Genomic DNA, 27953 nt, shown 5'->3' on the forward strand with positions numbered 1-27953 from the left:
AATTTTCCGTTGATCCCTTAGTCTTGAAGTCCCTACTTTATAAACGGTCCCTAGAAAGGGGCGGTTCTTTCCGGAAATTGTGACCGCAGCTGTTTTCACTCCGCTGTGACTCAGAGCACTCCGGATTGCAGGAGAAAAAGGTAGGGGACCAAGCTGTCGGTGCAGGGCCTGGCTCCATCCCCTGCGCTGGAAGACTGAGAGCCGCGCATTCTAGCTCCCTTTCCCCAGTGCCCAAATTTGTAGGGGCTCCTTGAGCTGCACGCCCCACGGGTGGAGGATTTCATCCTGATGTATGAACCCCAGGAAGGTTTCCTGCAAGTTTGGTAGTTTAGGGAAATCTTTTGGAGGCTGAAGGAGGGATTTAGGCATCTCCTAATCTGAAGGCCCTTCTTCCTACTTTCCTTCTCTTTTACTTTACTTTTTCACCCCCTTTCTTTCTTTGATATACACAGTTGATGTTTTCTGAATTTCAAGGTAGTGTAAGCTGAGGAAATGAGGCTGTAAGCCTCCATCTACTCCACTCAACTGCAGCCTCTAAGCCCTTCTATACAGAAATGTAAGAGACTGACGCAGTCCCTTCTGTAAATACGTGGACATTGGAAATCTGGGACTGGAATGGAAAGGTTAAATCAATCTCTGATTTTATCCAAGCCCCACTTCTTACCCCAAATCTCCTTCTTGTCTGGTTCCGGGTTCCCCACTTCAACCCCTGCCACAGGTCGCAGGGGTGTGTGTGGCCGGTGGTGCCACCCAGCTGGGCTCCCTCCCTTCTAGCTGCCGAGCAGCCCCTGCTGGGACTGCATTCCCGAAGCAGCTACCTGGCTAGGCCGGAAGACTTGTATTCTCCCAGCTGCCTCAGATTCATGGCTTTCAGCTTGGTGACCGGTCTCTACCTAGGCCTTGCAAGTTGCCTTTCTGAAGTGCCACCCTGAAAGACAGAACTAATTCTGACCCAAACTAATTTTGTTTGTACTCGGAAGAGTGGGGGCAAGGGTGCAGAATAGCAAGTTTTCCTCAACGGAGGATTTTTTTCTGAGCTTAGAATCAGGAAGTGAAGGCTATTTCCTTGTAGGGGACACCCTCTGCGTCTCTCTCTTTTACTCAAGCCACCGTTGGTGAGTATTGCCCAGCCTGAGAGCTTCTCTTTCAGCTGTTTCACTCCTGTGTGAGTCTCCTGCTTTAGGCTGTCTGCTTAATGAGTTATTAGAAATTCTTCCCTCCCCCAGCCCAGCCTGTTCTACCAGAGAACTTGCCCAGGTCAGAGGTCTGCGGAGAAGCCCTTTTCCGAGCATCCTCTCCTCTCCTCACACCTGCCGGTGTCCTCTGCATTGCTGTCAAATTGTGAGTCATTTTGCCACACTCAGTTTTTATCCAATTTCTCAAAATAACAGATATGGAATGAAAAGCCTGATTTACTGGTGCTGTTTAGTTGGGGTGCCAATGTAGGCTATGTGCATATATAATATTTATATATATTAGAATATCTTGGATGGATACAAACAAATATACTCGTATCTTTTAATTTTGAATCCCAAAGAAAAGCCACAAGGTAAATGGCCTGTGGCAGGAGTCCATCTTGGATCCCACAGCTTCTCGCATGTCGCACACCCCTGAATGCCATGATCCAAAGTGAAGAGCGGCAGAGGTTTATTGATTAACAGTTACAACAATAATAGGGACAATAGTGATGTCTGTCATCATTGAATAAATGCCTCCTATGGGCCATGTGCTATTCTAGGGACTTCACATGTATTAATTTATATATGATGTGTGGATATGATGCTACTCATTTTAGAAAGAAAATACTGAGACTCAGAGGGGTTAGTGACACCTATTCCATATGCCTAAGGAGTGGTGAATTAAACACACTTTTGAGAAAGTGGAATTGGTATTTGAAACAGCCTCAGGGTGTTTCAGAGATTTCCTGTTTAGTAGATACCAGTGAATCTTATACCTTCCCCACCTAGAACTGCCATTTAAAAGGAGCCTTTTGATGGAAATTCTTTGTCTCCTTTTTTTAAAGGTTCCAACTTCCTAACTCCAACATTAACCCTTTGACTGTATTCTTATGCCAGAGAAAAGCACATAAAGTACTGGTGTTTGAACAGATAACTTCCAACATGCCTCCCTGTTTGCGATATGTCTTTTCTGCAGAAATCTTGCATCACCATGGTGCACTTCTATGGCCTACTCACCCTCCAACGGGAGCCAGGTAAGCTTACTTTGTGACTCTTACTTGCCATTGAATCTTCGGCACGTAGCACAAGGCTTGATCTACAAGGAGGCATCCTACTGAAGCTTGATGAACTTGAATTCTGGTCTATCTCCAGTGCCACTGAAGAGTATCTCTGTGAGCGTGTCCATTTATGAGTTTGTGGCTGATGTGTCTGCAACTTTGAAATATGAGAACGCAGAGAAAGTTCCTTTGGAGGCCGTCTTTCTGTTCCCCATGGATGAAGACTCTGCTGTTTACAGCTTTGAGGCCTTGGTGGATGGGAAGAAAATTGTAGCAGAATTACAAGACAAGATGAAGGTAGTAGAGATTACCTCCTCCCTTCTTATTACATTACCTCCTCCCTTCTTATTTCCTTAATGCATACTCTTTATGATCTCTACTAAATATACTTTCACAAAACATGCTGATGTTGAAAGCTCTTTCTTCCACTCTTTTCTAACCGCCATTTTTCTAAAATCATTTGGGGAGAAAAATCAATCAGAGGCATTCAAAGTATAGCTGTAATTAGACAAGACCAATCACAGTCACTCTGCACTACTCGTCTCTTTTTCAGCCATGTCACCTTGGATGTTCCCTTTCTTTCCCATCCCTTGCCCTGTTCTTCTCAGGCCCGCACCAACTACGAGAAAGCCATCTCCCAGGGCCACCAGGCCTTCTTATTGGAGGAGGACAGCAGCTCCAGGGATGTCTTCTCTTGCAATGTGGGTAACCTCCAACCTGGGTCAAAGGCAGCAGTCACCCTGAAGTATGTGCAGGAGCTGCCTCTGGAAACAGATGGGGCTCTGCGCTTTGTCCTCCCAGCTGTCCTGAATCCTAGATACCAGTTCTCTGGTGAGTATCTCTCCCCTTTGAATACTAGTGGTGGGTGACATAAATGGGGAAATTTTCTTAAGGAGTGTCGTAAAAAGTGTTGGCAAGGAAAACAGAGCTAGGTCACTTTTTATAGGGTCGTCGAAGGACAGTTGCCTTAATGTGAAGACTCCTATAGTCCCTGTGGAGGACCTGCCCTACACACTCAGCATGGTCGCCACCATAGATTCCAAGCATGGCATTGAGAAGGTCCAATCCAACTGCGCCTTGAGTCCCACTGAGTACCTAGGAGAGGACAAGACTTCCGCTCAGGTAGTTAATGAGAGAATACTGCTATTGTCAGTTCCTCTGTTGCTTAAGTCTTGACTTGGTCCCCACCCAGTTCTTCCCAAATGGTAACCCAGAGGGGGTCCCACATGCTCCTTCCATATCCTCATTTAATCTGCAGAGCCTTCTCTCCAGCCTCACCTCTGTTCCTGGTCATGTCTCTCATGGAGGAGGACTGTAGCCCTGACCTCAGCCCCAAGTAGCAAGCAGTGATGATTCTAATGTGGCTCCTTTACCTGTCCGCGACTCAGGTTTCCCTGGCTGCTGGACACAAGTGTGATCGGGACGTGGAACTCCTGATTTACTACAGTGAGGTGCATACCCCCAGCGTGGTTTTGGAGATGGGGATGCCTAAAATGAAGCCAGGTATTTTCTTTCTTCCTTTGTAGTAATCCTCTAACGGGCACCTCCCTGTCTTGGAATTACTGTCAAATTACTCTCTTTTCTTTCCCTCCCTCCAGTGGTGGTTAATACGTGTGAAAACTGAAATAGTTTACACTATGTCATGCCAAAATGGTTAGGTTTAAAGCCTGTCATGTGATATGTCTTGTAGGCAAATTTAAGTAGATCAGTAGATAATTGGGCAAAAGCCAGGAACAGATAATTTACAAGAGAAAACACGGCCAGTTTATAAACATGTGGCAATGATCAGTATTGACAGAAATCCAAATAATCATGTGACATTTTCACCTTTCAAATTATCAACGATTTCCAAATCTGATGCCTCATGCTTTAAAAGGTGGGATGAATTAACCTTTTGAGGATAAATTTGGCCATCTGTGTTAAATAAATGTCAACTTTCATAATTTTGCTTTTAGAAATCTTGCCTAAGGAAATAAATCTAGATATAAGTAAAAATAGGCACTGAGATGTCCCCCACCATTTTAATAATATCAAGTATTAGTAAGCAATCAAAATGTCTCTTAGTGGCTAAATTTACTATGCTAGGTGTACTTCATGAGTTATTATGCAGCTCCTAAAATAATGTACACTGACAGGTTGAAGTAATTGGAAAAATGACCTCCAAAGAATGTTAAGTAAAAGAAAAGTAAGTTATAGACAGATTACCACTATAAAATAATCTGTGCTTTAGGAAAAACATTTTAAAACACAGGAAGAACGCAAGCAGTAATTGTGATTCGATTGACTAAGTTTAGTTCTTAATTTCTTTTTTATCTAATAAATAATTTTTATTGATTAATTCATCACAGCTACATGCAATCTCAACTGAAGTTTTTTTTCTCTTTTTTTTTTGAGATAAAATATACATAACAAAATTGACCATTTTAACTATTTTTAAGTGTACAATTCTGTGGTCTTCAGGACATTCACTTTGTACAACCATCACCACCCTTCATCTCCAAAACTTTTTGTTTTGCCCCAGCTTTTTAATTCCTAAGACTAAGTTTAGCTTCTTAATAACTTTAGTTTCTTGTTTTCTTTTAATGTTTCTTGCTTTTGAAATTTTCCTTTATGTATACACACTCTTTCTTGGAATTTAAATTGGTATAACCCATGTCAGTTTGCTGTGTTCTTGGGGGCTTCCTGGGCTGCCATGCTCCTAGGTTTCAATGACGCAGGATTGGAGTGCTATTGCGACTTCTGAAGCATTTACACATGGTGAAATGGACATGTGCTTGGTGACAATCATATTCAAAGTGGGACGACTTGAGTTAGGCTCTTGCTTTTATAATTATAACTGTTATCAAGAAAATACCCTGTAGTTGTTTTTCTGCAGAGTACCCTACTCTCTCATTGTTAATGTTTGCTTCCAAAGTAGCTTCATACTTGAGCTCACAAATTGAACTTTTTAGTTTTCCCTCACTTGTTCAACCACTCTTCCTCAGGGCCAGCTCTCCATGCTAAGGTCATTCAAGGGGCTCCCAGTTTCCACCAGATTTGCTGTAACCAGCTCCTCTTCCATGAAGCTCCATGCTCTGTCTTTGTACATTAGTGTTCTGCTTTTTCCTTTCCTTACGGTGACTGTTTCCTTGGGTGTCCATGAAATACTCCCACAACAGTGACCTACTTGTCAGTTAAGATTATTTTAAAGGACTGTCTTCACCAGAGAAAGTTCCATGACGTTGGATCTCAAAAGGTAAGCATTGAGATCTCAGTCTCTGTTTTTCTAAGAAGTTCCCTTGGTCCCTATGCAGATTTTCTCATCTAGTCCCCATGACCAGTTCTGAAGGCCAAGGGGGGACATCAGGGACAGTCTTTACAGTCTTGTGAATCCCTTCCAGGAGGACTGCTCAAGTTTTGCTTTCCAGGTCATATATTTAGTCAAAACGACTTGCTGTTCTCATCCACACAAGGAAGCAAATGACAACTTTAAGCGGCAGCTTGGCTCACTAAAACCATTTAGAGTTCTGCCAAATGAAACCTACAGCTATATGACAAAAACACAGTATGTTATTTTTTTACAAACTTAGAACAGATGTACTTACGATATTAAGAACATAATGTCTTTCTAAAATTAAATTTATAATTTAATTTAAAAAGTGTGTAAAAATACAATTTAGAAATAATTTAATAATAGTTATTATGGGTTTAATCTGAGTTGAGCCCTAAACTGAGTTCCTTAAGTATATTATATTACTTAACTCTTAAAATCAAGCTTGTTCAACTCAGAGTCTGGGGGCCGCATGGGGCCCAGGACAGCTTCGAATGCAGTCCAACACAGATCTGTAAACTTCCTTAAAACATTATGAAATTATTTTGTGATTTTTTTTTTTAAGCTCATCAGCTATTGTTAGTGTTAGTGTATTTTATGTGCGGCCCAAGACAATTCTTCTTCTTCTTATATGGCCCAGGGAAGCCAAAAGATTGGATACCCCCTGCTTAAAATAATCTTGACGTAGGTGGTACTACCTTGGTTTTTCAGAGGAAGACATGAGGCTAGAGGAAGACATGAGGCTAGCAAGCAGAGGAGCTGAAGTTTGAAATGCCTCATTTGAAAACAAAGAAGCTGAGACTCATGGAGGTGAAAATAATTTGAGCCAGGCTAAAACTATAGTAGATAATCCACATACAACGCTTACAATTCATCTGGCATTGTTGTAAACAGGTTAAATATGTTACCCCATATCATACTCATGCCACCCTTTCTGACTCCTCAGTATAGCACCAGCTCCATTTAAACCAGCTGTCTCTGAGAATGGAAATGAACCTTGCTCACCAAAAAAGCGCCTCCTCTGTCATATATCCAGACATCTGGATTGCATAAATGTTATTTTTGAACCAGTGTCCTATCATATATTTGATGGGCAGCACCCATCTTATTCAGAAGCCAGTTTGGTGATTGACATATCCTATGGGAAAGAAATTAAACTGAGCCACATTCTCTTGTCATACCAATTCCCGGGTCTACTGGAGAATATAAACCTATGATCCTGGAACCACTTTGTAAAAACGGGATAATGGAATTTAATTATATAGCCTCTTATATTTTCTGTAAAGTTGGAGTTAACCCAGCCATTCTCATTGCATCACTATCTCAACACTAGCATTTCAGTTCCTGTATCAGCCCTCACTTGCTTCTAAAAATAGTCACAGCTATGGCTTTGACAATGTGGCCAGATAGACTGGGCTCCTGTGGTCACCCCCACACCATTGTTTGGATGATGCTCATAGAATCCAACACGTATCTCAGTGTTTCCCTTTCTTCTGGGGACTATCAGCGAGTTATTCATAGCCAAAGCAGACAGACTCACCTCAGTGGGTATAATACTTATACTCTCAACTCTTGTAAATTGTCAACCGAAAAATTGTCCATGTGAGTATCACTTTTTTCAAAGCTGTAATTAAAGACTTAAGGCCCATGTGATACATTTCCTGTTTATTTGATTTGGAGAAAAGGTTTGATTCTGTAGATAAACTTGTCTGATTCTTTTGGCAAATGCTGGAACTTTTTAACCTAATGTGTTTCATTCATTTGCCTAGCTGCCAGGAAACTAGTAATCAGTGATAATGTTTTAACTATTGCTTGTATCTACTAACTTTTATCCTCTTTCTTCTTGTTCGTATCTGTTCTGCTTTTGTCTGTCTTATATATTTATAACTCACCTCGACCCCATTGCAAGCAGTTATGGTATACGAATCATCACAGTGTTTTAGATTTCAGTTTTCTTAGCTCTTAATTGAATTCACTACCATTGATTCTTAGGTACTAGGATTCTTGAGTTCCTTTTTGTCTTACAATGGCTTTATCCTTTCTGAACAGGTCGTTTGATGGGAGATCCATCCGCAATGGTGAGTTTCTATCCAAATATCCCGGAAGATCAACCATCAAATACCTGTGGAGAGTTTGTCTTCCTCATGGACCGCTCGGGAAGTATGCAGAGCCCCATGAGTAGCCAGGATATATTTCAGCTGCGCATCCAGGCAGCCAAGGTAAAGCTTCTTTCCTCTTCTGGGTCACATGCTCAAGTGAGGATGAATCTGAGGGGTTAAATTAGGGTCTATCTGGAGCCTGAGACAGCAGCATGACGACCCTGAGGTTAGCTTTGGAATGTAAGAAGGCACAAGGTGGGTGATGGCCTACCTCCTCCAGAGTCGATTGGCAGGGCCCGTGTGTTTTGACGAGCCTCTCTCGCTCTGTCTCCTCATGCTCTCTTACCTTCAGGAAACACTGATTTTGCTGCTGAAGAGTTTACCTATGGGCTGTTATTTCAACATCTATGGATTTGGCTCCTCCTATGAGGCATACTTTCCGTAAGTTTCTGGAAAGACAATAGGGAGTACAAAATGAGACTTTAAAGAAAGCGACTAAATTATTAAAGGGGTCACTGCGGAGTTGACTTTGGCATTGGGGGTTTCAGATAAGACTGTCTTTTCATGCGGGTTTCTCAATTCAATTCAGGGACTCTATATTGGGCAAAGTTAAGTAGCCCTCATGTAACTGGGTGTGTTTGTTTTTCTCAGGAAGAGTGTGAAGTACACTCAGCAAACAATGGAGGAGGCTCTGGGGAGAGTTAAGCTTATGCAGGCCGACCTAGGGGGCACTGAAATCTTGGCACCACTCCAGAACATTTACAGGGGACCCTCCATCCCAGGCCACCCCCTACAGGTAAGAAGTGGAACAGAGCTCACAGAAGAGACTGCAAGTGTGAAATCCCTAAGAATCTATGCCCCTGAGCTTCATGCAGTATGTTGAAATATGGTTTGTAATTCACAGTCTTCTATCATATAGTAAATAGAAAAAAAAAGATGATGCATTTTTCCTCTTCCTTAACTCCATGCGATGGACACTGGAAGGCCTTTTATGGAGTGCCACAATAACTTAGATGCAGCTAGGAGGGGAGATGCTAAAAATTCCCTGGGTTCTGAACAGAACATGTGTGAATGTGGTGCTAGCGACTGAAACATTAGGGATTTCATGCCTCTTTGAAGAGGTACCAGAGCCTCTGCAATGAAATAGGTGGATTTTTCAAGGGCAAATTCTGGTTTCTTAAAATGAACTTGACAAAGACCTGATGAACATTTTCTTTCTTTGTACAGCTTTTTGTCTTTACAGATGGAGAAGTTACAGACACATTTAGTGTAATTAAAGAAGTTAGGATCAACAGACAGAAACACAGGTATGAAGAAAATGTGATTTCTGGGTAATTGGAGCTAAGTAGTGGCATACAGACTGTAGTGCCACATGATGCCACTGTTGACATTCCTTAAGGAGGACCAAATGATTTCAGAATTTCGTTTTAGCATCTGAACATTTATTTCTCCCTATAAAAAGTAAACACAGTTTTCCAAATAACATCAACAACACAGCAAAACCATTGTTTCTTATTCTTTCTAAACTACAATGGACACGAGAATTGAATAGTAAGATGTTAATTTTTTTTTTACTATAAACATTTTTAGGGAAGTAAAACATGCAGAAAACTACAAAAATTATAAGTATACAACTGGATAAATTATCACAGTGAACGCACTGTGTCATCGCCACATAGGTAAAACCTGGAATGGTAGTAGGCCTCTCCATCTGTACCCTTTTCCATCATGTCCTATTCCCTGTCACTACACACTAAAACTTTCCTGACTTACAACATCATGGGTTATTTGTGCTTGTTTTTGAGTGAAAATAAATGAGTTATACAATATGTTTTTGTTTCTGTGTATATTGTTTCTTTTCTTTCAGCAATATGTTGAGAAATTCATATATACTTTAAGTATAGCCATAGTTAATTTTCACTGATGTATAGTATTCCATAAACTGACTATACCATAATTTATCTATTGATTTTAATGCTGTAGGACTTTGATTTGGCTGTTAAAAATGATGCTGCTATGAACAGTTTTGTATTCTTGTACATTATTGTTTTGCACACGTGTGTATATGCATACATACATATTTATATACGTAGATTTTTCTCTGAGTAGACAAGAGTTGTGGAGTTTCTAGGGAACGCCAAACATTTTTCCAAATGGTTGTACTGATTTAATTCTTTATTGTAGGAGTGTTCCAATCGCCTCATTTCCTATCCAAAACATGATATTGTCTTTAAATTTTAGTTTTGTGTGTGTGTCGTGGTGTCTTATTATGGTTTTAATTTACATTTTCCTGCCGATGAATGAAGTTTAGCACTACTTCATATTTGTTCACCAGTTGTATCTCTTCTTTCGTGATGTGTTTTCAAGTCTTTTTCCTGTTACTTATTTATTCCTATTAGGTTGATTTTCTTATTGATCTATAGTTCATTCTGTAGTCTGGATACAAGCTCTCTGTTGATTGTATGTTCTAGAAATACTCTGTAGTTTGCGCTTAGCTTCAAAATGTATTCAAGTAATAGTTGTTAATTTTAATGTAGTTCGATACTTTCTAGTCTTTTCCCTTATGGTTAGTGTTTTCTGTGTCCTGCTAAAAAGTCTCCCTATCCAAGGTTTTGTATTTTTGTAATGTGGATATCAAATTGACCCTATTCCATTTGTGGAAATGTTGGTCCTTTCCTCACTAATGCACAGTGTCATCTCTGTCATCAATAAGCATGTATGCACGTGTACATTGTTTCTGGATCCTCTGTTCCATTGCATTGGTCTATTCATCTAGATGTGTGCTAGAACTACACCATATAAATTAGTACAGGTTCATGATAAATCTTGATTTCTAATAGTGATAAGCCCTCAGTTTTGTTCATTTCATAACCAAGACCGTCTTGGTTACACTTGACTGTTAGTATTTGTATTTTAGCATTAGCTTGTCAGTTTTTACCAGAAAAGGAAACCTATTGGTATATGGGCCAGAATTGCATTGACTAGATCTATTTAAGCAGTATTGACTATTTACTATATTGAGCATTCCAATCTATTTACATAGTATATCCTTTCATTTACTTTGGTCTCTGATTTCTCGAAGTGTTTGTTTCCAACATTTTATTAAGAAACCTTAAACATATAGAGGTGTTGCAAAAATAGAACAATGGAGAACAATGGCATGGGCTGGCCGCAGTGATTCGTGCCTGTAATCCCAGCACTTTGGGAGGCCAAGGCGGGCAGACCACGAGGTCAGGAGTTTGAGACCAGCCTGGCCAACATGGTGAAACCCTATCTCTACTAAAAATACAAAAATTAGCCAGGGCATGGTAGTGTGTGCCTGTAATCCCAGCTACTCAGGAGGCTGAAGCGGGAGAATTGCTTGAACCCAGGAGATGGCAGTTGCAGTGAGCTGAGATCACACCACTGCACTCCAGCCTGGGTGACAGAGCGAGACTCCATCTTGGAAAAAAAAAAAAGGTACAATGGACACCATATACCCTTCACCCCGGTCTACCAGTTGTCAACCTTTTACCACATTTGTTTCAGCTATGTTTTTTGTCTATACATACATACCTATGATAAAATATGACTTATAAATTATGCACAGGAGGAGATTAACAATAACTAATAATAAAATGAACAGTTAAGTAAAATAAAGGTCACTTGAGCATAAGTACTGCGATACCACATGTATCTGTCTGTTACCTGAGACTGCTACTAAGTGACTAACGGTCATATAGACAGCATGGAGACACCGCACATAGAGGATTCATGTCCAGGGTGGCATTGGGCAGCATGGCACAAGATTTCATCATGTGACTCAGAATAGGATGCAATTTAAAATGTATGAATTGTCTGTTTTTGGAATGTTTTATTTAATATGCTTGGACTGCAGTGGACCGCAGGTAACTAAAACTATAGAATATAAAACTGCAGATAAGGGAAGCCTTCTGTACACACAGAATCTCTCTGTAATATTTTATAATTCTCTGTGTAGAGGGCTTCATGCATTTTTTTATTAAATTGTTTCCCTAGGTGTTTGATGCTATTTTAAATAGTATTTTTTAATAATTTTATTTCCTGGTTGTTTATTTCTATTTAGAAATGAATTTCTATAGCTTGTTTTACCTTGACTTGTATTTAATGATGTTAATTAATTTAGATATTAATTAAATTATATTTTAACTTAAGAGTCTGCAAATATAATATATTTGCAGGCTCTTTTAGATATTCCATGAAGAATCACATTTGCAAAAAATATCAGTTTTATTTTTCTTATTTTTAAAAATTTTCTCTTTTTCTTATTTTTAAAAAATTTTTTCTTCCCTTCTGGATTAGCCTGGAGAGAACCTCTAGTAGAAATCTGAATCAAAATGATCATATCCTTATTTCATTTTGGACTTCAACGGGAACATTTCAACTTTGCACAATTAAGTATGGTGTTTGCCGTAAGGGTTTTTTTTTTTTTTTTTTTTGTAGTTATCCTTTCTACAATTAAGGAAATTCCCTTTTATTTCTGTTTTGAGGGTTCTTTTCTCTCTTTTCTTTCTTTTGTTTTGAATAATGAATGATCGTTGGATTTCATCAAATGTATTTTATGCATCTGTTTAGATGAATGTATGATTTTATCCTTTCTTCTTTTAAAGTCTGAATTCTAATGATAATTCTTAAATGTTAGACCAACCTTGAATTTCTGGAATAAACCCAAAATAGTTGTGATATATTAATCTCTTTCATATATTTTTTGATTCCTTTGGATAATACATTTTTTAGGATTTTGAATCTATTTTCATGGGAAATATTGACATATATTGTCTTATCTTGTCAGGTTTTGATATCAATTTTATGTTAGTATCATAAAATGAGCTGTGAAGGTTGCCTTTTTTCCTTGCTCCAAAAGATTTTCTTTCATAACTATTTATTATGATTTGCCAGCAAAGCTCTCTTGGCCTGGATATTTGTTTGAGAAAGTATTTGTTTTGAACTATTCATGTTTTATGTGTTATTTTTTATAAAAGTTTGTATATTTTACTGAACTTATTTGCATTAAATTGTCTATTATATTGCCTAATAATATTATTAAATTTTGTAGAATATGTAGTGATATTACCTTTTCTTTTCTAATGTTGGTTATTTGTGCCTTTTCTATTAATATTTCTTTCCTTGCACTAGATATTTATCAGTTTTAATAATAATTTCAAAACACCAGCACCTTTATGTTTGTTAGTACTTTCTATCATTTAAGTGTTTTCTATTTCATTAATATCTACTCCTATCTATCTTTATTATTTTCTTTCTTATACATTCCTTGGGTTTATTGGCCATCCTTTTTTAACATCTTGAGAAAGACATTTGATAGTTGAGTTTTAGACTTTCTTTTCTAATTGCATATTCAGAGCCATAGATCTAAGCACATCTGTAGCTGAATTTTAAATGTGGATATGCCATTTGCCATTTTCATCCACTTAAGAATATTTTCCAATTATCATTATGATTTTTAAGCTTGTATAATTCACAAGTACAGTGCCTAATTTCCCAATATTTTAGGATTTTCTATTTTTGTTAGTTGTCAAATAAAAAATTGTAGAAATTAGATGATCCTCTAGATGACATCTTCCCTCTGAGAGGATCCATTCTTTTCATTCTTTGCTTCTGAATGGTCACTGCATAGACTGGGAACAGATCATCTTAATCCAGTGAGGGTCTGATGAACTTCAGTCATGGTGATGGCTGGTCTATTTCAGATTCACCTCTACCTCTGGGATGTAGTCCTTTAGGGTTGTATCCTCAATTCTTAGGTGTTTATAAGAACACCTTTGCTATGAAAAGCGCAAATTGCTATTTTGTTCCTTTCGCCTGCGTGTAACCGCTTGGGTTTTAAGTCATCTGTCTTTGTACTTGGCACTTGCTTAGAAGGGTCAAGGAACATCAGATGCTGGGCTCATTTCTCTTGGCTTTTCTCCTCTCCCAGGTCTTGGCCCATAGATTTTTATCTTGGTAGACCTTTGATGTTTTCAAACAAATTGTTGTAAATATTGTATAGAGCTTTCCTAGTTCTCTGCTGGCCTGAAACAATTTACAGTGGCATTACTGTGAGCAGAACTTTCCTAGGGTGTTATATTTTAAGTCAGAAGTCATTGATTTAAGTTACAGTTCTTCTACTTGCCTGCAGAAGATAAATCAACTAATCTCTCTATGCCTTAGTTTCCTCACATGAAAATTAGGATCCTAATAGTACTCACTTTACAGATTTATTGTTATGGTTAAAAGAGTATATTTAGGGAAAGTATTAGAAACTGGGCTAGACAAAAAGAAAGTGCTATATAAACTTTTGCTATTATTGTAATATTTTGATTTTTATTATCATCCACATGTAGCACTGTCGTGAGTTCTAGTCAGTCATCAATTTTTTGTTTGATTGTTTAGAGATAGGGTCTGTCACTTTGTTGCCTAGGCTGCTCTTGAACTCTTGGCACTGGCCTCCCAAATTGTGAGCCACCACACCCAGCCAAAATTGTTTAGTTTTGATTTTATACAAAAGACCTTAAAAAAATAACAGCACTTTATAACATAGGCTACAATTCAAAGATCATGTTAGAAATGTACAGGTTGTGATATGAAGATGCTGTCAGGTCGTAGTATTTAGGAAGTCTCGTTACAGGTAGGTCCAGTTAGAAGTCTGTTCCTGAGTCTTACAAGTGTAGAGCATTGATCCTAATGCTGATGCCACTAGACTTGGAGATGATGACTCACACTAATCTAAGAGAGACTGATACATAAACCAAAATTGCAGGGCATTAATTTGCAATGAAAACTCTGTCTGACATGCCTTCCAAAAGCACCTGTGCTAGTACTACCAATATATTCTTTGTTTATATATAATTCTATTTGGGAAATCACATTATGTTTAAGAAGTTACTTGGTGCACATGGACTAAGGCAGGGCAAGAACTCTCCAGTTAGAAGAGCAGGAGGCACACTTCCTTTCCCTAAGAATGATCTTGCTAGGGGAGATACGGTACCAGCACATCATTAGGTAGGAACTGGTATTAGTTTCTATCTTTCTGTTAGTTTGCCAGGGGGATCTTGCAGTAAGGTAGGTCAGTGCTCCAGTGACGTTGCTATCATTTAGTAGTTACATGATCTTGGAAAGATTTCTTAAACTTTCTGGGCCTCAGTTTCTTATCTGCAAAGTGAAGCAGAAGCCTGCTTTTTAGGGGTTTTGTGATGATTAAATTGAATCATTGATTTAAGGCATTTTTATACCTCCTAAAATATAGAATATACTCAGTACACGGTAGCTATTATACTTTTGGTCAAGAAAGTAGACTATTTCCTTATGTATTTTTGGCCATATGTATTAATTTTATATGTTTACTCTTTAATGGTTGTGTCTAACCTCTGTCCTTTTACAATTGCAGGTGTTTCTCATTTGGTATCGGAGAAGGTGCCTCCACCAGCCTAATAAAAGGTATTGCCCGGGCATCAGGCGGCACCTCAGAATTTATCACAGGCAAAGACAGGATGCAGTCCAAGGTGAGGGACAGACTGGCTGTGTCTGTCCGGAGGTGGCAATCCAGACCAAAGTGGAATGGGGTGGGGGACACTGTGCAAGGGCAGGGGTAGCAACTTTCCTCCAGGATACCTGTTCCTATATCCCCAAGGCCTTAGGCTGTATACTTCGTCGGGCTACTTTTGGCCTCATGTAATAGAAGCCCACTGTAGTATCTGGAAATATGACATCCGGTCCCAATAGCTGCAAGCTCAGAGACAAGATGCTGAAAGGGATCGGGGCCTTTGCATTTAAGACCAGACATGGACAAACTAAGAGCTTTGACTGTCATTCATGACCAAGATTCTAAGTCTGCGCTTTAGAACTTCCTTTTGTACTACACGCATCCTGCATGCAAACTATACAAAGAAAAGGAGAAGGAATAATCGTGATATATCTAATGGATTGGAAGAGGGAGTAAATTGCTATTCCATTTCATCTTTCTGCACAAGGAGAAGACCCCTCTGGTGGTATTTCTAAGCTCCTCTTTCCCAGTTGGTGCCACCTGTTATCTAATCTCCTTCTCCAAGGGTCTCATTACTCAAACGTTTTCTTTATTTACATTTATGGTACTAAATATTTCAGCTTTGGCTTATTCGTATGTAAAGCTTCTTCATATATAAAGCCCATCTCCTGGAATAGTATTGAGGAGTAGGCATGACATGTATTATATTGTATCATATCTGATACATAAATAAATGTTCAGTTAATGGTAGCTGCCATTGTCCATATCATTTGTGTTTATTCTGTTCTCTTCCCTCCATTAGGCTCTCAGGACTCTGAAACGCTCTCTGCAGCCTGTGGTAGAGGATGTCTCTCTGAGCTGGCATTTGCCTCCTGGTCTGTCTGCTAAAATGCTTTCCCCAGAACAGACCGTCATCTTTAGGGGTCAGAGATTAATCATCTATGCCCAACTGACCGGGAGGATGCCAGTGAGTTCCCATACTTGTTTGTTCCTCTAGTCACAGAGCTACCACACTGACCATTTCACTAAAGCTGGTAGGTGGATTTCAATCTCAGCCAGAGATGGCAGTTGCCAAGTAGAGCTAGCCTACTTCCCTCCCATCGTTTCAGGTCTCTAGTTTCCTAGGCTACCTGATTCTTCATCAGATATTTTAATACATTGTTTTGGGTACCTGCCCCTGTTCTGATCCTTCCATGGATGATCTCTTTCTTCCATCATTTCTACTCATCTCTAATTTGCAGGCAGCAGAGACAACAGGAAAAGTATGCCTCAAATACACACTCCAGGGCAAGACTTTTGAGGATAAAGCGACATTTCCTCTACAACCCAAGCCTGATGTCAAGTGAGAATTCAGTTTTCCCTCCCTCCCTTCCTTCCTTCCTTCCTTCCTTCCTTCCTTCCTTCCTTCCTTCCTTCCTTCCTTCCTTCCTTCCTTCCTTCCTTTCCTCCCTCTCTCCCTCCCTCCTTCCTTCCTTCTTTCCTCTGCCATCTTTGGGGATTAGATTTCTTCTCTTAATTTTGGGCTTCATTGTAATTGTTTTCCTACAATCATTTTTTATTTCTAAACCACCCAAGTCTTATCTCTCCCCTTAACTGACTTTATCTTAACTCTTCTATTCCTAACTTTTAGGAGTCCTGAGAAACTGGTATATGGGTGTCTTTCCCTACATTTCAGTACTTTTTAATTTTTTCCTTTTAGCTTCACCATTCACCGCCTTGCTGCCAAGTCCTTGCTCCAGACCAAGGACATGGGCCTCAGGGAGACTCCAGCAAGTGATAAAAAAGATGCATTGAACCTCAGCCTTGAGTCTGGTATCATAAGCTCCTTCACAGCTTTCATTGCTATCAATAAGGAGCTCAACAAGCCAGTTCAGGGGCCTCTGGCTCATAGGGACATCCCAAGGCCAATGCTGCTGCGTGCTTCTACCCCACTGACGATAGGATGCCAATCAGGTAATGAGTTTTATTCTATTCAGACTCGTATAGAATAAAAGGTTCTGACTATCTGAGCACATTATTTAAAGGAAAAGGCTGTGAAATGTTCTTAAGTTGCTTTGTTTTCCTTCTACCTCCACATTTAGGATTTCTGGTTAGTGTTAAACTTTTCTGTCCCAGGGAATTAGAATGCATCACATTGGCAAGGAGATTTAAAATAATCCAAGAGAAAACAAAAAAACAAACATTAAAATGTAGAAAGTGCAGGTAAACACTGAGTAACCAAACTGCCTAATCTGTGTGTCTTCTTTTGAGAAATGTCTATTCAAGTCTTTTGTCCATTTTTAAATAAGATTATTTGCTTTCTTGGTTTTGAGTTTTATATATGTAGATATCTTTTTTATTGAGATATAATTCAAATATCATACAATTCACCCATTTAAAATGTAGAATACAATGTGTTTTAGTATGTTCACAGAGTTGTGTAACTGTTGATTGCCACAATCAATTTTAGAGCATTTTGATCACCAACAAATAAACTTCATAACTATTAACAGACATTTCCCATTTCTCTCCCTGACCCCACCTATCTTCTCCTCCACTCCCCTCCCCACCAGTCCCAGTAATCACTTACCTACTTTCTATCTCTATATATTTGCCTATCCTGTCTTTATATATTTGTTCTGGACTTATTTTCTTTCTTTGTTTTTGAGACAGGGTCTTGCTCTGTTGCCCAGGCTGGAGTGCAGTGGCACAATCATGGCTTACTGGCTTACTGTTGCTATGGCTTACTGTAGCCTCAACCTCCCAGGCTCAAGCAATCCTCCCACCTCAGCCTCCTGAGTGGCTGGGACTACCATGCCACCATGCCCAGCTAATTTTTTGTATTTTTTGTAGAGATGGGGTTTTGCCATTTTACCCAGGCTATGGCTGGCTTATTTCACTGAATATAATGTTCTCCAAGTTCATCTATGTTGTTGCAAATAACAGAATTTTGTTCTTTGTTATGGCTGAATAATGTGACGTTGTGTATATATAGTACATGTTCATCATTCATTCATCCACTGATGGATACCTAGGTTGATTCCATGACTTGACTGTTGTGAATAGTGCTGATATCTCTTTGATATTACTGATTTCCTTTCTTTTGGCTGTATATCCAGCCGTGGGATTGCTGGATCATATAGTAGCTCCATTTTTAACGTTTTAAGGAGCCACAGTTTTCCACAATGGCTATACTAATTTACATTCTCACCAGCGGTGTACAAGCATTCCCTTTTCCCCATGTCCTCACCAGTACTTGTTATTTTTTGTCTTTTTGGTGGTAGTCATTCTGACAGGTGTGAGGTGATAGCTCATTGTGGTTTTGATTTGCAATTTCCTGATGATTGGTAATGCTGAACATTTTTTCATATACCTATTGGCCATTTGTGTGTCTTCTTTTGAGAAATGGTCTATTCAAATCTTTTGTCCATTTGTAAATAGGGTTATTTGCTTTCTTGGTTTTGAGTTAAATTCCTTGTGTATTTTGCATACATTAAACTCTTATCAGATGTTTGGTTTGCAAATATTTTCTCCCATTCCGTAGGTTGTCTCTTCACCCCGTTGATTGTTTTCTTTGCTATACACAAGCGGTAACCTCATTTATCTATTTTTGCTTTTGTCACCCATGCTTTTGAGCTCATATCCAAAAATAATTGCCCAGACCAATGTCAAAGATATTTTCCTTTATGTTTTCTTCTAGTTGTTTCATAGTTTCACCTCTTACATTTAAGCCTTTAGTTCATTTGAGTTGGTTTTTCTGTGTGATGAGAGATAAGGGTCTAATGTTAGTCTTTCATATGTGCATATCCTGTTTTCTCAATGTCATTTATTGAAGAGACTGTCTTTCACCTATTGTGTTCTTAGCACTTTTGTCAAAAATTAGTTGGCTGTACATATGTGGATTTATTTCTGGCTCTCCATTTCTGTTCCATTGGTCTGTGTCTGTTTTTATGCAAGTACTATGCTGTTTTGATTACTATAGCTTTGTAGTATGTTTTAAAGTCAGATAGTGCGATGCGTCCAGCATTTTATTTGTGTGTGTGTGTGTGTGTGTGTGTGTGTGTTTTCTCAAGGTTCCTTTGACTTTTTTTTATAATTCCATACAAATTTATGATTTTTTAATTCTGTGAAGAATGTCTTTGATATTTTCATAGGGATTGCATTGAATCTGTAAATAGATTTGGGTATTATGGCCATTTTAGCAATATTTATTCTGCCAATCCATGAATGTGAGATATCTTTACATTTATTTGTGTCTTCTTCAATTTCCTTCATCAATATCTTACGATTTTCAGTATAGAGGTGTTTTACCTCCTCAGTTAAATTTATTCCTAAATGTTTTAATTATTTTGTAGCCATTGCAAATGAGATTGTTTTCTTGATTTCTGTTCCAGAGAGCTTGCTATTTATGTATAGAAACACTAATGACTTTTGTATGTTGATTTTATATCCTTCAACTTTGCTGAGTTTGTTTATTATATTTAACAGTTTTTTTTTATAGAGTCTTCAGGGTTTTCTATGTATAAGATCGTGTCATCTGCAAACAGGGGTAGTTTAACTTCCTCTTTTCCAATCTAGATTCTTTTTATTTATTTCTCTTGCCTCATTGTGCTGGCTAGCACTTCCAGTACTATATTGAATAGAAGTGGTGAAAGTGGGCATCCTTGTCTTGTTTCTGATTTTAGAGGAAATGCTTTCAACCTTTCCCCCTTCAATATATTAGTTGTGAGTTTGCCATAATTGTATTTATTATGTTGAGGTACATTTCATCTGTACCTAATTTGCTGAGAGTTTTTACCATGAAGGGATGTTGAATTTGTTTAATACTTTTTCTGCATCTATTGAAATGATCATATGTTTTTGTCCTTTTTTCTGTTAGTGCAATCCATGTTTATCAATTTATGTTTATTGAACCAACTTTTCATCTCTTGATAATGATGCATGATCATTTTAATGTACTGCTGAATGTGGTTTGCTAGTATTTTTTTGAGGATTGTGCATCTGTGTTAATCAAGGATATTGGCCTATAATTTTACTTTTGTTGTTTTATCTGGTTTTGGTATCAGGGTAATGCTAGGAAGCTTGTTTTTAGGGTAACACTAGAGAGCTTGATGGAAGCAAGCTGACATATAGGAAAAAAAGTAGAGAAGTCAAGAACTTAGTAGTCCAGATGAGGTCAAAGATTAGGTAAAACAGAAATCTCTAAGTTAGAAAACTAGAAAAATCAGATATTGTATTTTAAGACTAGGAATTTAAAAAAAAATTTTTTTTTTTTTTTGAGTCGGGATCTCACTCTGCTGCTCAGGTTGGAGTGCAGTGGTGTGATTGTAGTTCACTGCAGCCACGATCTCTTGGGCTAAAGTGATTCTCCCACATCAGCCTCCCGTGTAGGTAGGACTCTAGACATGCACCACCATGCCTAGCTAATTTTTAATTTTTATATTATTTAGAGATGAGGTCTCACTACATTGCCTAGACTAGTCTCAAACTTTTGACCTTGCATGATCCTTCTGCCTGGGACTGTAGGCATATGTCACCATGCCCAGATAATTCTTAAAACTGTTTACAAATATGGGACCTTGCTACTTTGTCCAGGCTGGTATCAAGCTTGTAGGCACAAGTGATCCTGCCACCTCAGCCTCCCAAAGGGTCAGAATTACAAGCGTGAACCACTGTACCCAGCTTCAATTTTTCAGTTTATTTTTTATGAGTGGGACAATTCTAATAACAAGGTCTTCATGGCTCGGGAGGAAGTGGCAGCAGTAGAATGAAGTGGAAGTCATTGGATTTGATGAAGTCAAAGAAGCTTTGCATTAGGGTGTCGGATAGGCTATCTACATGGGTGATGAAATCTCTCAAGATGATGGTAGGCCTTTCAATGGAGTGGAAGTCTATGGTCTAGTTTTCAGATACTTTAGTGAATGATTGGAAGTAACAAAGGGATTAGAAGTAGACAATAGTGACGACATGTGGAAGGTAAGCCACATTTAATGATCTGGATACAGCATGAGGGACTGAAGAGGTTGCCAACCCTACCACCCTACTTGAAGTGTGGTACATTGAGCAACAACCGTTTGAGAGTGATGGAGGGAGAATAGTCTTTTGGGAGGACAAATTCAGTTTTAAGTTGAGACTTAGCTGGCAGAAGCCTCCTGTAGTAAAACTAAAGATGCAGGAAAAATTGTTTAGCATGTGTCAGGAGTTCCAGAGGACACAGTAGAAGGAGGGCGAGGGTTTGTACAGGAGGTGGGCATATGAGAGAAAAATAGCACAGTAAGGGTGGTGACTGAAGCCCATGTGGACGGGAGGGTATCTCGAATTGTCAGGGTCCTTCGTCCACTGCAGAGAGCAGGGAGCACCACCGTCTTAATGTTTGTGTGGATTTTTTCAGGTTTTCGAAAGGCCTTACCCTCCGACCGTCCTCCTTCTGCATCTCAACCCATAAGGAGAGTTATGTGTTGTGAGGCCGTCTCATTCCAGGTGGACAATTACAGTCTCTGTGGGTTGATAAATCACAAGGACCGGCACAGTCCAGGTGAGTACCTTAATAGGAACATTTTCTCAACAGTGTTTTTCTGTCACACATATAGGACTAGGCAAGCTACAAGCTTGTAGTTACAGCTATGGCAAGACATGGATGTCTCTCGAAAAGTTGCCCTGTCTGTTGGAAAAGACTCATTCCTCCACCCACAGAACCAACTTGGAAACTTACCATGCAGGTGAGGCAGGCCTTGGTTCACCCCTCCAATCTATCGGGACTGACAAACTAGCCTTCAATGTTCTGCTGCCTCTGGCTTTCTTTACCCAGGAGGTCATCTGTTTGAAAAGCACCGGGCAGATGGTCAGATTTGTTCCACCCCTATGTTTCCCAGAGTCAGCCCAGGTAGCTTCATTAGTGTATCATATAGGACCCTGAAACCTGCTATCTCAGTGGAGTCTAGGGTGACCCCTAGTTGAACAAACTCCCCTGACGATCTCAGCTCACACAGCTTGCCTGTGGGCTGCCCCCGCCCCCCGGCAGAGCCCTGCTGCCACCCTCTGTAAGCCCCTGTTCCACTGGTCATCCTTTCGCAAGTAGGGTTTGAAGACCGATCTTCTGGATGTTGTCTGATGACTTTCTTTCTATTGCATTCTTGCTATGGCCTGTCTCTGAATTTAGCAGCCCTAAATTCAAGTAGGCTGAGGGGCCAATAGCTCCATAATTTCTCATCCTCCCTTTTTCCTTCTCCTCAAAGGCTTTGGAGAGAATCATCTTGTGCAGCTGATTTACCACCAAAATGCAAATGGTTCCTGGGATCTGAATGAAGATCTGGCCAAGGTCCTAGGTATGAGTTTGGAAGAAATAACGGCTGCACACCCTGCTGAGGTAAGATTCAATGGAAAAAGGAGTATGTATGTTTTTGAGAGAGAGAGGTCATCATTGAGAATGGAGGTGATTCAGGACCTATCTGAGGAAGGAAAATATAGGGAGCCATAGAGTAAATTAATTTGTAATAAATAGAGGCTGAAGGTTTTTCTGGTCATGTTAGAGCAGAAAGAGCAAGGGATTAATGGGGAAGCTAGTAGGAATTGATGGTTTTTTTGTTGGTGGATGACAAAGGAAAAGCAACATTCTCCTCCACTTTAATCATATTCCCTGCCAATGGTCTTGGTTATATAACTAATATTTAGTGAGCAATTACTCTGTGCCAAGCATTGTACTAAACAATTAATATTTGTGAGCTTATTTATTGCACACATTAATTTAATAAGGTAGATCCCATTTGTGTTACTGTTTATAGGTGAAGAAACTGAAATCTAGGGAGGTCTGAAAAGGTGTCTGAGTTTACCTAGCCCATCAGTGGCAGAGCCAGATTCAGTTCTAACACTATCTGTCTTGAGAATTCCCAATAATAACCTCGTTATTGCTTCTCTTCATACTGATGAACGTAGTCCAGACATTGGCAAAGTTAACCGAAGTCAGGATACATGAAGTGTTGTTAATAGGAACCACCTAGTTGTTTCAGATGTATTTAAATATGCTGATGAGGATGAATTGCATTCCAGAATTTCAAGGTAACTTGCAAAATCTTCTCACACTCATTGAGAAGTTGTTAGGCATGAGACAGGTGCAAAAAGCCTGAAGGACAAATATCATTCTAAACTTTCAAAATGTGGAAAGAGATCAAATAAATTTAAGATATTCTGCAATTCCACTGTCCAATGCAGTGTCCACTAGTCACATGTGGCTATTGTGCCTTTGAAATGTGGCTAATACAAATGAGGAACTAAATTTTTAATTGAATAGAGGGGTGCTATGGTGGGAAATCCATACTAATTGCAAATCCATAGTAATTTCCATACTAATTGCAAAGACTTTATATAAAAAGGAATAAAACATTTCATCAATAATTATTTGTATATTGATTGCATGTTAAAATGATGACTTTTTAATAGATTGGGTTAAATAAAATGTATCAGTAAAGTAATTATACCTCTTTATTTTTACTTTTTAAAATTTGGCTACTAGAAAATTTGAAATTACATATGTGTCTAGCATTATATTTTTATTGGAAAATGCTAGAAAAAGTAAATTTTATTTAGCATTTTATTGGAAAATGCTAGAAAAAGTTCTAGAAAAAGTAATTAAGATGATAATTCATACACACTTGGAAGAGGATACAGGGATTATTTAGATGTACTGGGAACAAAAAACATCAGACTGACGTTTCCTTCTTTGGAATGGTAACCAGGCCAATGGAATCAAGTGAACCAACAGACCTGGTATGTCTGAATTTCAGTAAGGAATTTGATATATTTTGTTTTTAATGATGAGAACATGGACCAAGTACAAACTAGTTGAAAACCCATAGCACTGAATGATGAATTGATTTCAAACTTGAAACAGATTTTTAGACCCACCAGGCTCTGAATTCTCTGGAGATCCACAGTTTCAATGAAGATTTAGATGAAGATAAAGACCAAGGCTTTCCTATTTGTAGATGACAAAACTGGGAGATAAACTATCAGTCAAAAGAATCAGGATCCCAAAAAACCTCTGAATAATGAGTTGCGATTTTTCATTAAAAAAAAAAAAAAGAAAAACAATATAGTAGGAATAAAAGCTAAGTACTGTTTTGAGTTGCAAATTCCCAACTCTACAGGTAGAGAAGGGAGCATTTGCACATGAAAATCAGAGGTTTTAGATGACTACAACTATATGAGTCAGAATATTTAACTAAGTAATGGAGGACAACAGGGTTACCTGAAATGCTACCGTATTCTCGGGCTGTGATTGTAGAATTCTGTAAGTGCATTTACCTCCAGATAGACCATTTAAGGAGATATATTTTTGAAATCATTATGCTGTTTGTTTTTAGGCTGGGAGAACAAGCATGGGCATGTTGACTGCTTTGACTTAAGCAGTCCTCTTAAGGAAGAAATGGAGGAATTGAGAATTCTAATGTGAAATAAGACCACTCAGAGAGGACGTGATAACCATTTCCAAGTTTATTTATTTATTTATTTATTTATTTATTTATTTATTTATTTTCGAGATAGAGTCTCGCTCTGTCACCCAGGCTGGAGTGCAGTGGCGCGATCTCCACTCACTGCAAGCTCCACCTCCCGGGTTCTCACCATTCTCCTGCCTCAGCCTCCCAAGTAGCTGGGACTACAGGCGCCTGCCACCAAGCCCGGCTAATTTTTCGTATTTGTGTTTTAGTAGAGGCAGGGTTTCACCGTGTTAGCCAGGATGATCTCCATCTCCTGACCTAGTGATCCGCCCGCTTCAGCCTCCCAGAGTGCTAGGATTACAGGTGTGAGCCACCGCGCCCAGCCCCATTTCCAAGTTTTAAAGGTCATGATATAAAATAGGAATTTCCCTTGATCTCCTGACTCTAAAAACTGAAGCTGGGAGCAGTGGGTGTAAACTCATGGGAGACAATTTTCTGCTGTATGGCTGAGATTTTCTATTGAGAAATAAGAGCAATACAACTAGAATCAGAATATTTGGCCTTTAGTCTCACTTCTGTCATTTGCTAGATGGCTAAGTTTGGGCAAATCATTTTGTTAATACTTCTATATGAAATCAGTTTTCTTTCTTAAAGATGTTTATTGATATTTTTTCATGTTTTTTTTGGGGGGGGTATAAGGGTTACAATTAAAAAGACTCATGAAGGTACTTTATAAACTATAAAGTAATTTTGCCTATGTTTCTCTTACTAGAGCTGGGTAAGCCTTGTCTTAGGGGTTTCCAGAACTGTCCTGGTGGTTACGCTGGATTTAAAACTTAGGATTTTCTATTTTGAGACTCAGTGGATTGCTGCCCTGAGGTTTAAGGCCTGGCATTATGCCTTGCAAGTAGTATCTGGAGGTAAAGAGAGACCAGGTAACTCCATCTAGTAGCATTTAGAAGGATGCTAAGTGAGGAAGGAGCGAATCTTTTTGCATCCTTCTGAGGGACTTCCTGCACCAACTGGAGCTCTCTATCTATCGTGCAGCTTGTGGATTCCTCAGGCTGGGCCACCATCCTGGCCGTGATCTGGCTGCATGGCAATGGTAAGGACTTGAAGTGTGAATGGGAGCTTCTGGAAAGGAAGGCCATGGCCTGGATGCGTGTCCATGCAGGTAGGAGCACAATCCTAAGGCCTGTCTCCTTCCCCTTCCCTGGCCTGGCAGAAGGTTACCACAAGAGAGTCCCATTGTCACCTGTCTCCACCATCCTGCTTCAGATCTTTACTAATCTTCCTGCTAGTTCTTTTCTTGGGAGGACAAGGGTGAAATCTTAAATTGGGGACAAGGTAGGCGGGTGAGTAGGGAGGGAGAGGGACACGAATGGGGAGTGTGAACTGTGAGAAGGACAAGTGGCATTGATTCTCCTTACTGTCTCAGTACCAAGCTGAGTAGAAGACTAGACTTGGAGTGTATTCTCCCGGCTGTTTGTTATCTCACTGCAGCTGAGTGTATCTGGGGCCAGAGAAGATTCAAGGAGAATCTGGGCAGTAAGAGGAGAAAAAGCAGGGATATTGAGGACAGAGAAAAGCACAACTCAGCGTAGATGATCTGGGAGGTTTGGAGGAGCCTCTCATTGCGATCCTTCATCCCTGATTCTTGTTTTTCCTCACTACAGGCTCCACCATGCCTTTGGTTGTGAAAGCTGCTATTACTTTCCTGAAGTCATCTGTGGATCCTGCTATCTTTGCCTTTTGAAGATACCATCCAGAAAAAGAAGTGCCTTTAATTTGCTACTGTAATTTCCTCTATTATCACTTCTTCTGTGATAATGTGTTCTTGTGTTTTATAACTCTTTATTTTTTGCCATAAAAGTAAAGGATGCTTACTCCACTTTGCTTCTCTGCTCCAGGTTCACTTTGGATATGATCTTTCTTTTCCCAACATATCCCCTCAGAAAAGTGACAGTGGTCTCAGAACCTATTCCCTTTCTTGAAGGAGTTCAAACCATGCATTGGCTTGTAATGTTCCTCCCAGGGTTTCCAGGGAAACAACATGAAAACCAGGTGACATGAACTACAGACTAAAGATGGCAGCCTTGATGTTAGGGAATGCCTGAACTAGAGAATTTTCTGCATTATCTTTGTCTGTTCACTTTCTATCTTATATACTTGTCAGGACTATACTGGTAAGCTTTGAAGTTTTCCGTGTGTAGGAGGAGTTAGAGGGAAGTTGAAAGCCAACATCTGGATCAATGTAATGTCAAGATCACAAAGAGAGAGACTCCAGGGGTCCTCTGTGAGAGGTGGCACTTTTGGGGACCTTCCTGATTCATTCTGCCTGGGCTTTGCTAGCCTGCACAACCTACCTGCCTTTTCTTCCACTGTCTGAAAGACTTGGGTTGAACTATAATTGTTGGAGAGAGATGTTCCTCCTTAATCATGAAACACCTTAGGAAGAAGTCTATAATGCAATCCTTAGTCCTACCCTGAACCTATGAGTCCTCTAAGTCAGGCCCTGATCTAGTGCAGTAAAGGGAAGGGTGGGCTTAATGGGAGCTTTGCCTGGGACCTGAACCTGGAGCACTTACCACATTAGGAAGAAAGGAACTCCCCATCATCGCTCCTGACCCTTGTGTCTCATATACCCTATCCTAGTGGAAATGATCCTATTTGATATGCTATCCCTTAAAATAACTCATATCAATGCTGTCCCTTAAAATAACTTGTATCAATATTAAAACGACTATTTCTACCCTTTGATGAGTAAATGCAGTGGTTCTTAAAGTGGTCTCGTCTCCCTACCCCACAAATCTTTTGCTACTGCCATTTTGGGAAGCTAAGCTAGGATAGTAAATTGACCAGAACACAGTCGTGGAAATTTCACCTGAAGTTAGTGAAATACAACTTTAAAGAGTCGGGAAAAAAAGCTTAGTAAGAGGTCTACTCTTCCATAGATTCATTTATTGAACTTACATTGGTTTTATTATCCCTTGTTTTCTGTCCCAGCTTTTCTGATGCCTCCACTGTTCCCATGGTATCCTGTCCCTCTATTCTTCTGTTGTAGGCTGACTTCTCTTACATGAAGCAAGTAAAGGATACTAATGAGAAAACCACTGTAGAATCCTGACCATACCCTTAAATAGTTATGTGATGATGGGCAAATGATTTCACCCTCAGGCACTTAATATCCTCATCTGTAAAACCAAGGGATTAAACTTGAACTTTATTAACACTTTTGAATTCCACTCAGAATTCCTAGAGGAACATCAGTGCCGTTTCACTCAGAAAATGGGCAGACTAGGCCTGAGTTTCTTTAAGTTGTTGAGTTACCTGGTATTAGGAAGACTTGTGTGACTTGCACAGTGGAATCTAATCTCTCAGTCTTTCTTCAGGTTTG

At 39.4% G+C, this 27953-nt stretch overlaps 1 protein-coding gene across 4 annotated transcripts; it reads left to right on the forward strand.

Moving 5' to 3' along the window:
• Positions 1-29: 29 nt before the first annotated feature.
• VWA5A (von Willebrand factor A domain containing 5A) lies at positions 30-27313 on the forward strand. 4 transcript variants are annotated; one of them, XM_038005050.2, is made up of 19 exons: positions 30-140; positions 1227-1341; positions 2155-2212; positions 2331-2533; positions 2845-3067; positions 3183-3358; positions 3625-3739; positions 7596-7765; positions 7998-8086; positions 8297-8441; positions 8873-8952; positions 15048-15162; positions 15946-16110; positions 16385-16485; positions 16843-17096; positions 21514-21657; positions 22358-22488; positions 25604-25730; positions 26233-27313. In XM_038005050.2, the coding sequence occupies exons 3-19, from the start codon at positions 2170-2172 to the stop codon at positions 26310-26312; spliced, it is 2361 nt and encodes a 786-aa protein (XP_037860978.2). In that variant the 5' UTR covers positions 30-140; positions 1227-1341; positions 2155-2169; the 3' UTR covers positions 26313-27313. The 4 variants fall into 4 exon arrangements, with proteins under 4 accessions (XP_037860978.2, XP_072878020.1, XP_037860979.2 ...); XM_073021919.1 differs by lacking the exon at positions 21514-21657 and adding an exon at positions 21713-21841; XM_038005052.2 differs by lacking the exon at positions 30-140 and adding an exon at positions 970-1115.
• The last annotated feature ends 640 nt before the right edge of the window (positions 27314-27953 follow it).

Source organism: Chlorocebus sabaeus, chromosome 1 (genome assembly GCF_047675955.1).
Source record: "Chlorocebus sabaeus isolate Y175 chromosome 1, mChlSab1.0.hap1, whole genome shotgun sequence".
Classification (NCBI taxonomy): domain Eukaryota; kingdom Metazoa; phylum Chordata; class Mammalia; order Primates; family Cercopithecidae; genus Chlorocebus; species Chlorocebus sabaeus.

Bases quoted from the DNA above. Each gene is read 5' to 3' on its own strand.
- VWA5A (XM_038005050.2), top strand. From the start codon at position 2,170: ATGGTGCACTTCTATGGCCTACTCACCCTCCAACGGGAGCCAG. The intron at 2,534-2,844 runs GTAGTAGAGATT...TGTTCTTCTCAG, and splicing joins AATTACAAGACAAGATGAAG to GCCCGCACCAACTACGAGAA. The intron at 16,486-16,842 runs GTGAGAATTCAG...TTTTCCTTTTAG, and splicing joins CAACCCAAGCCTGATGTCAA to CTTCACCATTCACCGCCTTG.